Below are 12,169 nucleotides of genomic sequence, written 5' to 3'. Positions count from 1 at the left end.
TAGATCCTCAAATTAAGAGAGGATATAGAAATACAGAGCATTGGGGATACATAACTTTCTTAGGAAGTAGTTGTCATTTTTTAAAACTGATACCAAGGAGTCTTAATTGTTTGTATGCTATTGTTTTTTTTTTTTAATTTACAGACTGAAATCGCCAAGAGATTGAATACAATTTGTGCACAAGTCATCCCATTTCTGTCTCAGGAAGTAAGTAAAACTGTTCAGCTGTTAAAGTGCAATTATGTTGCTTCTCTGTTTGCAAATTAGCTAGTTTTAAGATGTTAATTTTATCACAACGCACAAGTGTGAAGAACATCTGTTACAGCTGAAGTGTGCAAACCCCCTGCTACTCGGTTGAACAGATCTGAGGGCAAACTGCAGAACTGGCGACAATAGCTCAACTTCAAATTAATTCTTTTCAGAAGGAAACTGCAAAATGACTATCAAGATAAGGCTTTTTTTTTTTTTTTTTTTTTTTTTAGCAGCAGTAGTAGTAGCTACTGATCACCAAGTGCTCCTGGTTTTTTTAAATTGAAAAAAGTTTGTTCTTTAATGTTAGCTTTAAAAGCCTTTTGTTTCTGCACATGTAGGCAGTGAACAAACATCTTACTAAATTCTACATTGAACTTTAATGTTAAAGAGTATAAATGCATCTGAAATTATAATAGCAACTCACTTTTATATAATTGCACTGTTTACAAAATAGACTCGACTATCATGTGAAAGATACTGGGCATGAAGGCACTTTGAAAGTCTAATACTCAAAAACAACATGTGCTGTAGAAGGAATCCTGGGTTTGGACTCAGATGGTCTGGTTCCATTCTTGGCCCTGCCTTTCTGACGTTGGGAAGTCACTTTAACCCTGGGCCTCAGTTTGACAGGATGGAGTTGGACTGGATGACAAAGATCCAGTACATTTTTTAGATTAAGTTTAACAGTATCTAGATGAGTATTTTCCTTTTAAGTAATAGGTCTTGATAGATAACACCCATTGATTTAATTCAAACGAGCTTTTTATTGGGCATCTTGCTTTTTTTATTTGATGATGTTTTTAAAAAGTATTGTTTTAGGATACCTGAATTTTAGTCCTTGGCTCTGTTTTAAACTAACTATACAACCTTGAGTGAGTCTCTCAGTCACTGAAGATGTGACTTTTCTCATCCCTAAGATGGCAGATTTGAACTAGCTGGTTTCTGTCTAGCACCAAAAGTTTTGTAATACCATGTTTTTTAAAAGGAGCCTTTTGTTAAAAATGGCTTGGTCATTACTTTTTCGTCTTTCTCTTCTCCTTTCATATCCCTCTTCCCCCCATTCTAAGGCAGTTCTAGATTTTATTAAGTAGTACTGTTGAGGGTAATATGATATATTTCCAAAATTAAACTGATTATGGGGGTAGAGATGGATAAAAATGTCCTCTTAGGAGAGCGAGGGGAAAAGGATAAGAACAAAAAGAAAGTCTAAACATGGCAACTTTTTAAAGCTGTAGGTAGAGTGGGAGTTGTTAGAACATACTGCTCTAGGATTTAATTCTTTATCTTTGAATAGTTAGATTTGCCCTTTTAAAAACTGTTACTTGGTTTCAATTCTTATCTTTTGCCTAATAAATTAAACTCATTGTGGGTCATTTTTAGGTCACCTCTGCCCAATGTTTCTTACATATTTTATGTTTTGATAGTTTATTTTAAGGCCTCAAAATATTGAACCCTCAGAATACTCTTGCTTTGGGGAAACTTGAGGTGTCATAGTGGATAGAGTTTTGGGCTCGGGGGTCCAAAAGACCTAAATTGAAATCTTGCCTTAGACATTTGCTATTTCTTTTACCTCAAGACAATTTACTTAACTTTTGTCTGTGAAGTTGGTAAAATAACAGCATCTACCCCTTCCTCCTTGTGAAGATCAAACGAGGTCACATAATGTAAAGGACTTTGTAAACCTTAAAGCACTATTAAATGCTAGCTGTCTTCATTATTAACATCATTGTCATCATCATGCCCAAACCATATCTAAACAAGAATCCTTTCTGTGATATGCCTCAAAAGTGGTCATCCAGTATTTGTTCAAATAAGGGGGACCTGACTATTTCCAGAAGTAACCAATTCCATTTTTGTATAACTACCATTGTTAGGAACATTTTTCCTTACAGTAAGCCCAAATCTGTCTCTGCCAATTTCACCTATTTTTGCCTTTGGGGACCAGACACTCTTTTTTTTTATGACATACTCCTTCAGATGTATGAAAATATCTATCAAGCCCTTCCTTCAAGTTGTCTGTTCTCTGAGTTAAACATGCCCAGTCCTTTTCACTCATTCTCCTGTGGCACACTCTTGAGTACCAGCACCCTCATGAAATTTTTCAGCTTAGCAATGTCCTTCTTAAAGTATGGTACTTAAAACTGAACACAATATTGCGGACTTTGGGGCTGACCAAGAAAGAATACAGTGAGACATTATCCTCCATGTTCATGGGAGGCTCTGCCTTTTTTAATGTATAGCCTAAGATGAAATTCATTTAGTTCGTTTATAAGAATCAGACCTTTTTTTATCTGATGAATGACTGTCTAGCCATACCTCCTCTCCATTTTGTACTTGTCAAGTTAATTTTTGAGCCCAAGTGTAGGATTTTACATTTATGTCTTGTCATTTCATCATAGCTGATTCATTCCCAATGTTCTGACATCTTTCTCACATATTGATCTAAAAATCACCACTTGGTATCTGAGATCTTGGTACCTCTGGCATTGGTGGAATAGAAGGCTCTTAAAATAAAGCAGTCATTTTTAGGTTTCCTTTGCCTAGGTATTTGCATGTATAACATAGCATACAGGTTAAAGAGCCTGTGAGTGTAGTGGTTCAATTAAAATCTCTGCCTTTATTCTCTGCTGTGTTTAGCAAGTGTTTCTTATTTACTTTCTCCATGCTTAAAGGTTTTAGGAAGGAACAAATAGAGTTCTTGGCTTACTTATCTGAGGCTTAACTCCTTGCCTTCTCTCTTTACTTCCAAAGCATCAGCAACAAGTGGCTCAAGCAGTTGAACGTGCCAAGCAAGTGACCATGGCTGAGTTGAATGCCATCATCGGGGTACGTGGCCTTCCAGGGCTCCCTCCTACAGTGTGTATAACCAGCTTTCATTTCTTATTGATTGCTAGTTTGTCATAAAGATATTTTTAATGCTTGATGTTATTGTATATTGATAATGTATTTTTAGAGACATAGTTTTGGTGGAGGGAAGAGGGGGTGAGGGGGAGGGGAAAGAAAACAACTACGATGTATATTGGGGTGATCAGTGTGGTTTGTTCCTGGCTCCCATGCAGGTATTCATTGCATTAGCAATAACAAGACTTTTAGTATTACATTAGTTAAACAAAAGCTTCCAGATAGGTAACTGCCTTCTAAATGTTTTTCTTTGCCTTCCTCCTGTGGCATGGGATCAGTGAGTGAGGCTAAGGCTGAGCTTTATATTGCTTTAGTTCATTTAGTTATCTTTGCTTTTGCCTTCTGCTTTTCAAAGTACTTGGAACCTGTATAACTATTCACCCTTCTTCCTCTTTCTTTCTTGTGCAACTTTCATGAATTTTAAAGGGGCACATCAGTGAAAAGAAATGTCTATTGCTTTTGAAGAAGTGTTAATTGTCTGACATAGTGTTCTAATAGCCTTTCACCAAGTTTTTGCTTTTAAATATGCTGAGATCAGTTAATACTCCCGTCCTTGTGACTGGTTGTCAATCACAGGTCATTGGCTGTGCATTAATGAACTTGGTGAACCATGCATTCCCTCCACTGCATGAGTCCATCTTCCCCTACCCCCACCCCCCAGCCACAGGGTCTCCAGAATGTTTCTCATGTTTTCTGCCCTTCCAGTCTAAGTGAAAGAAGTAGCCGAAACAAGGAGCCGTCCTTTCTGATTTTATTCATATTGTGAGCGCCCCGAGCGGATTCAAATTACTCATTTATCAATTTATGTTAATTGCTTGTGAGAAGATGCCCTGCTGGTCTTTATGGTTCCCTCAGACACTTTGTAATGATAATTAGACATGCTGCTCTACGGATTAGCAGTGCCATAGTCCAATGACATCTGCAGACAATGGGACCAGTTGATCCATCTGTGCTTAAAATTACATCCCAACTGGAGATGGAGAAAAAACATAAGAGCCAGGGAGGATTAAAAGAATGAGCCTCAGCTTGAAAATTCTCCTTTCATCAGTTTCTCAATTGCAGATCTGCAGTCGGTTTGCCCGTGGTAAGCTATTGGCAGTCAATTAGGTGAAATAAACTGGGAGGGTGACCTTCATTCCCTTTTAATAGCTTTTTCCTCCCTGAAATGGGGAGCTTCAGTGGATTTTCAGCTTAAATTTTATTCAAGCTGCTTTATTACACTTGACAGCTTAGCTCTGCATAAACAATCCCCCCTTCCCCCAAATCCAAGCCCTGCTTTTTCCCCCCTTAGTATCACATTTTGACTGTTACTTAGTCGGCTCTCTAATCACATTCAACAAAAAAACACAATTACATATGCATTTGTCTGCAACCTTCTGTACCTTTTTCTTGGGGAATGAATTGCTTTATTCTGGAGTTCAAATAAGATATTCATATAGAGCTCTAGCATGTACAGTGTTTGATTTGGGGAGAGAATGAGCACTTATATAGTGCCTACTATGTACCAGGTACTAAGCCCTTTACAAATATTATCTCAAAGAATAATAGTGGATTCTACTTTTGGTTTGAGCACAACTTCTTTCCAAAAAAGAATAAGAATTTATGTTGATGAAAACAAAATGTAGGCAAAGAATTCTCCAAGTATGGAGTTCAATACATTTAAGATCGATATGTTTCGGTGCCACTTACTAACCATAAAACTTTTAAAAGTCATCCTAGATCTAAAGAATTGTTTTTTTTTTCTTTTACTGGAAGCATATTTCAAGCACAGAAAAAAAAATTAGTAAAATCTTGAATAAAATTTATTTGAAAAAAGAAAAGATGCCAGTTTCTAGAGTTCTTCTTAGAAGTGGAAGACTTAGTTCTTTGTTACTACATTTTACTTTGTTCTAAAGCATTTAATGTTTCATGTGGTATTGCAGAAGCAGAAAAGCCAGGCCGTACATAAGAATTCTGACAGCCAGATATCTTCAGTACACTTAGCAATCTAATTTTTTATAATGGATCATTTCAAATATGTATTAATTTGTCAGGGGGATTTTTTTTATAGTTGGATGTGATCAATAATGATCCTATCCTAAACTGTAAGTTTCATGCTCTTGACATATGCCTGATTTTACTTGAAAGGGATTGTGTGCATCCTGGAAAATCAGAGTAGCATAAAATTGGGTTGACAATTCAGTAGACCTTTGCACCCCATTCATTGAACATGCAGTGTGTCAACCTGTCTCCCCAGAGGGGAGGAGGCATCAGGAGGCTGTCTGTTCCTACAAGCAGCAGCTGTACACCAAAGTAAATGCAGCCTGGTTTGATAGCAGCTGTCAGTATTGTTCAGGGACCTGACTTAGTATAAAGAACAATAGAAGGGGCCATGCCCTTAAACTGCATCGTCTTTCAGGCTAAGAAAAGAAATAGTAATTTAACGGTTTAGACATCTATTACAAGTGTGAAGGATCATGAAAGAGTACTCTTTAAAATGCAAATGAGCGAAAAAATTCTCAGTTTAAGGTACAGTCAAAGAACTTACTGCTCAATAGTGCTAAAGATGTTACCCTTAAGGTAAACTTGTGGAAAAAGTGTTGGAAAAAAAGGTTAGGTTTTCTTAGCAACAGAAAACTTCCGTTTAAGCATCCATGTGTACTTGTATCCATAATGTGTGGGTCTCACACTGGGCACTCTGGGGAGAAGGGAAGTTTTTAATTTTTCTTTTTAGATGATTCAAAATATTGTTATGTTATTTTGTGAATTCATTGACACAGGAAGGATAGTATCTGTTCACTTATTTCTCTTTTATTGTTAGCCTCTCCTCACCCCCTGTTTAGACAAGAGAGACTCTTGAAAATTTATATTCAGGGCTTTTGTTTTTTCTCTTCTTGGCCTTGACTATTTCTATTTCAGTGGCGAAGGAGAGAAAGTAAATTTGATGGCTTCAGTAGAATAATGATTGTATGTTTACCTGTTGAATGCTGTTTTTTAAAAGCTATTTGTTATTAAATGGGTTGTGTTCTTGTAACCATAAAAGGGCTATTTAATAATACAGAGTACTTAATGAACTCGGGGTTTGGTCTTCTTTGACACACAAACCACTGGGGCTTTAGTAGAACACGATGAGCTGTGGGAAATGAATATATATGAATGTGAGCACTTTAGTATCAGATTTCTGCAGGCAGTCCTCACACTTAGTGGGTTGTTATTCCTGGAAAAACTGCTTTAAGCTTGACATAAGTCAAATCTAAATTTTCTTCTTGGAAGCAGTAAGTAGAATGGGGCTAATATACTTGACTGATGTTCAATTTTTTATAGATGACTACAAACATATATAAAGGAAGCTGGGTAATATATAGTAGAGAGTCGTCCTTGGGAGTAGGGAAGACTTGAATTCAAATTCAACCTTGATCATTTATTTTCTGTATGAGCAAATTTTAATCTCTTACTTTTGGTTTTTGTCACTTGTAAAATGTAAGTATTAATAGCCTGGAGTCAGGAAGGCTCATCTTCCTGAGTTCAAATCTGGCCTCAGACACTTCCTAGCTATCTGACCCTGGGCAGGTTACTCAACCTTGTTTGCCTCAGTTTCCTCATCTGTAAAATGACTTGGGATAGGAAATGGCAAACTACTCTAGTATGTTTGCCAAGAAAACCCCAAACAAGGTCATAAAAAGTCAGATGCTGTTGAAAAGTGACCAAACAACAATTGCATGAACCTCACAGGCTTGTGAGGATCAAATAAGATAATGCATGTAAAGCTCTTTGCAATCCTTAAAGCAAAATGTTACATTTTTGCATCTGGACCAAGGAGTGAGTAATAAATGGGTCCTCAGTTGGAGGCAAGGGAGGCAGTAAAGAAGGCTGGAGAAGAGAGGAACTCTCCTCATCCTGGCATCCAGTATCTTCCTTTTAAAAATCTTAAATGTTACTGCTGACTAATTGCCGAGCTCTGCTTGTATGTTGCCGAAGAACTTCAGGCCTTGCCAAATTTGGTATCCCCAGGCAAAGTGACATCAGTCATCTCCATGGCTTTAACCCATCTTGCTTTGTTTCGTTAGCGAGTTGTTCCGAAACTTCATCTCCACTTTGGGTGGCGAGGCAAAGGAGTAGAATGCTGGTTCTTAGAACCAAGAAGCCTGGGTGAATTCTGTCACTGATATTAGGCTGTGGGACTAGGAGGAAGTCCCTTAAACTCCCTGAGTCTGCTTTTTCATCTGATAAAATAGAGATAACAATATTTGTACCACACACCACCAAAGATCATTGTGAAGAACATTTTTTTAAACCTTCAGTGATGAAACAAATGTAAGTTTAATGGGAAACTTTAATGCCATTTATATTTGACAATCCCACCATAGTGATTATCACCCCACTATTCAACTCAGCACTTCTTTTCACTTTTTTCCCCACAATTTCCCAATATCAGGCAACCTCATTTTCCAGGATTTTGTCCTCACTTCTGACTTTTTTTTTTTTAAGTATCCCTAGCTATTTCTATCCTTGTAATATCCAGCTCCCAACCTCAGCTGACATAGCCCTGCTGAGTCTTGGCTAGGGTTACCATAATAAAGATTTTTTAAAAAGTCATACTAATAAGAACAGTTGGCTTCTGTGATTTAAAAAACTGACTAAATTTGATCATATACTAACTAGTTGGCAATTCTTCTCTTTCTCCACTGTACCACGGCTTTTCTCTTTAGAGTAGGTTATTTTTTCCCTTTATAATATGTTCTCAGGGTACTAACTTTCCCAATTGTGGTTTTTTACCTAATTGTTTTTGTAAAAACCATGAGATTTAATATTTTTTAAATGAGGCTAAACCTAAGTATGTCTCTCAAGTATGTGAATTAAAATTTTTTTATATATTTAAATATAATTGATTTCTTTTGTTAACATATGTATTATATTTTATGCATTTAAAAATCTTCTGAAAAATGAACCATAGGCTTCACTTGATTGACAAATGGAGTCTTAAGACCCACGAAAGGTTTAAGAAACCTGCATTAGTTGATCTGTTGTGTTTTAAAAACTTATCACAAGGGGACAGCTGGGTAGCTCAATGGATTGAGAGTCAGGCCTAGAGACTGGAGGTCCTAGGTTCAAACCCGGCCTCAGCCACTTCCCAGCTGTGTGACCCTGGGCAAGTCACTTGACCCCCATTGCCCACCCTTACCACTCTTCCACCTAGGAACCAATACACAGAAGTTAAGGGTTAAAAAAATGTATCACAAAAAGCTTTCTAAAAATACATATGCTTTGATTAGGATTAATGCAGTTATAATGCATATTAAGAATGATTATTATTATTATATATTTATATATTATTATATGATTCAAAATTCTTTCCTATTATGGCTTTATTTTGTTGTAACAGTAGAAGAAAAATGCCTTTGTCCAAGCCATGAGATTCTTTGGGGAAATTTTGAGAGATATCATTGATTGGGAGCGAGGAAGGATTTTGGGCCACTTTTTTAGAGAAGTTTAGGGATTATCTGTTTAAATGTTGTCTTTTCCTCTCTGAAAATTTCTCTATAGACATCAGAGATCAGTCTTTTTTGGCATTTCAGCCACCCTAGAATAAGCTTGCTTGGGCTTCCAAACTTTTACAAGGCTTACCTGCCTTTTGAAATACATGAACCAAACCTTATTGCCTCTCTCTATTTAAAAAAAATTTTTTTCCTTTGATCTCTGCCCAGTTTTTCCTTCACAGTGTTAAAAAGCCTCCAGGCGTTGACTTGACTGATAGCCTAACTGAAAAGCATAAAGTTCAGAGTTTGATCCTGATTGTACAAGAACAAAAGCTGCTTTCCCCCCCCCCCCCCCTTTCCATTTCTACCACAAATCACAGAATCTGAATCTTAGGAATTTTGGAATTGGAAGGGATTGGATTGGATCAGAATTGGAATTTTAAATGATCTGCTGGCTAACTGCTCTAAGACATTTAGCTCATTCTGGCTGTTTTTACAGATGAGGAAACAAACCCCCAGAGGGTATATGATGTGCCCATAGTCAGTTTCATTTAACTGCTTAAGGTGTTTTCCTTTTATTTCATACATCCAGGATGTTTTCTCTCTGTCTCTGTCTGTCTGTCTATCTGTCTGTCTCTGTCTCTGTCTCTGTCTCTGTTTCTGTCTCTCTCTCTCTCTCTCTCTCTCTCTCTCTCTCTCTCTCTCTCTCTCTCTCTCTCTCTCTCTCTCTCTCTCTCTGTGTCTGTGTGTGTATGGGTGTCTCTCTCTGGTGTCTCTCTCCCCTTCTCCCCCACCCTCCCCATCCCCCAATAGGGCACAGTAAACTTGTTTGAAAGGGAAGAACTGTTTGTTTTTTTGTCTTTGAGCATCAGTGGCTAGCACAATACCTGGCACTCAGGAAATGCCAGTTGATTTATCAGTTTTTGTCACTATCTCCCTCTACCAGTGTAGATCAGCAACTAGTCTGTAACACTGTTAGAATTGCCTCTGTCACAAGTCTCGTATCCAGCTTGGCTTCCATCCCTTCATACTCTTTCATTGTCGCTTTGGGAATCCCATTTCTATGAACAAACTACCCTTCATTTTGGCCTGGAAATTGCTTAATGTTTCTTTCAGCATATATATATATATATATTTAACCACTCCCATGTTTTCTTAGTAGAATATAAATTCCTTAAGGTTAAAAACTCTTCTGTGCTTTTAATCTCCAGCACCTAGCATAGTGCCCAGCATTTAAAAGTTGTTGAATGGGTCTGAGGTAAGATTTGACTTTGGGTTTTCCATCAACAAGGCAAATTGGTCTCATTACTTTTTATTTAAGAGTTCTAAGACAGAAGAGCAGCAGGGGCTCTGCAATGGGGAGGGTTAAGTGTCTGAGGTCAGATTTGAACCCAGGACCTCTCATTTCTGGACCTGGTGCTCTATCCACAGTGCTACTTAGCTTGCCCCCATTCCTGTAGTGTTAAAACTACTACATAGACTAGCATCTGTTCATTTCTAAACCTAGTCTCAGTTTAGTACCAACTACACTTCCATCATGTTTATGCTGTTATTGGTCTGGGGATTGTCAACCCTCTCATGACAGGGAGGGGGGAAGTCTTTTGGGACCATATCAGGAACTACATCATGATCCTTCCAGGCCTGCTGAGTGCCACAAATAGATAATATGGGTATAATTGGCTGACTGTTCTAAGCTCCAGTTACTAGAATTTGAAGACTACTGTTTATATTTCCTTAGACAGGGTTTACATATATTTCAGTGTTTGAGCCAGATGCTTTTCCTCATGCATGAATGATTTTTTAAGGTACATATGATCAGAAAAGCATAGCCATTCAGCACTTTCTATTATGTAAACTCTATTGTAAGTAAGGTTAAAAAAAATCCTGAAGTTATTTTTTTTTTTGACTGAAAAAGAATAGTTTTAGAATTCATAAATAGGATCATGTTTGAAAAGAGGAATCATTGATTTCAGGATCCAATATTCAATGAGAGAATAGTCAGGGTCCTTTTACAAAGCAATTAGATTTTCAAGGAGGGATTTGAAGGACATCCTGTATATGCGTGCAGGGACAAGAACAAGAGGGCAAAAGGCATGTACGCTTGGGGTGTTTTGGGCCGTCTAGCCAGAAAAACCAGGTGTCCACTGCATGATATGGTCACCCTCCTCACCAGAAAACCTGTCATCCTTGTAGTGCTGATACACAGACGGGATGGCTGTGAGCTTCAGTGATTACTCTGGTTTATTTAACAATAGCCTACCTTCTTTGAAGGGTTGATCTATTTGTTTCCCCTGGCTCTGCAGCAGGCAGGGCTAGTCCATGCTACAAAGCTAATCAGTAGCCTCATTTATTATGCCAAATTTGGAGGAAATCTTATTGATTGCTGATGCCCTGAAGGAATATTGAGCATGATCTGTTTAGCAGATAGGCATCTTTTTATGTTCAGTAATAAAGGCGTATATAAAAGGTGACACACAAAACCTATAAACTTATCTTGGATTCTTGTTTCTTGGCACAGCCTATCCCCCATGACTGAAATACACCCATTTTGCATCTTTGCTACCTCTTAGAATCCCTTCTTTCCTTCAAAGATCAGTTTAAGTAGCTACATGTGACCTTTTCTCATCTCCCCAACTGCTAGTGCTTCCTTCTTCAAAACTGTTTGTGTTAACTTTGTAGATTTTGTACATAGTTATATGTGCTGGTGCTATTTTCTCTGAGAGAATGTAAGCATCTTGAAGGTAGAGGCTTTCATTTTTCATGTTTGGATCCACAGTGCCTCACATAGTACTTGGTGTGGAAAAGCTTTTTGATTCATTATTCAAGTTGGGGGTGGGCGCGGCTTCTGTATAGGTTTTTAATATTTTGGGGGAAAATACTTGTTTTGGACCGATTATACACTTAAGACAGATTGAGTGGTAGGCCTCCTAAAGGGCTCTTCTATTGTTGCATGAGTTGATTGGATAAAGGATTAGCAAGATGTTGGATTATTTTTCCCCCTTGGACAGGGTTGAGAGTTATCTAGGATTGTGGTATGTGAAGTTTAAGAGGATGAGGTTAACCTCTTGAGGGTTTATTCTTAGGAGTATGCAGTTAATCCTTGAAAAGCCTATAAATACCTGGACTGTATGTGTTTCTTTGTAAAAAAGCAAAAACAAAAACAAAAAATGCCAGGAATACAGCCTAAAAGAATAACACACAAAACTACCATAAAGAATGTGTTAAATAGCTGTCGTAACACTCAAGGTCATTCTTGTCAGCTGTTACCTGTTTGCTGCCAAACCCTTTATATGAATATATCTTAATTCTTAATAGGATGATGATTGATTAAATTTCAAAAAAATAAAAAGGAAGAAACTACAAAAAGCTTTTGATGAGTCCTACTTTGGGGTGGAGTGGAGTGAAACATTAAATTGTACTGCTAAGAATTCATTCTCTAACAAGTGTTGGGATTTGCTTCAAATCTTCAGTATTCTTCCATGGTGTGAAGTTATTCCATGGGGTTTTGTACATTTTCTTGTTGGAAGGCTGTTGGGCAAGGACTGACATAAATTCTGATG

General features: G+C 37.6%; 1 protein-coding gene across 9 annotated transcripts in view; it reads left to right on the top strand.

The window, feature by feature from the left end:
- TLE1 (TLE family member 1, transcriptional corepressor) overlaps window positions 1-12,169 on the top strand; it is a 116,425-nt gene that overhangs the window by 34,005 nt on the left and 70,251 nt on the right. For 7 of the 9 annotated variants that reach the window (XM_044658441.1, XM_044658403.1, XM_044658425.1 and 4 more), the window contains exons 5-6: window positions 145-207; window positions 3,004-3,078. In XM_044658441.1, the coding sequence (XP_044514376.1) occupies window positions 145-207; window positions 3,004-3,078 (138 nt within the window). Of the gene's footprint in view, window positions 1-144; window positions 208-3,003; window positions 3,109-12,169 lie in introns of all 9 variants that reach the window. The other 2 variants (XM_044658386.1, XM_044658378.1) reach the window with 1 other exon arrangement.

Source organism: Gracilinanus agilis, chromosome 1 (genome assembly GCF_016433145.1).
Source record: "Gracilinanus agilis isolate LMUSP501 chromosome 1, AgileGrace, whole genome shotgun sequence".
In the NCBI taxonomy this organism is placed as follows: domain Eukaryota; kingdom Metazoa; phylum Chordata; class Mammalia; order Didelphimorphia; family Didelphidae; genus Gracilinanus; species Gracilinanus agilis.
Note: the sequence above shows the minus strand (reverse complement) of the source record. Positions and strands in the feature narration are given on the sequence as shown.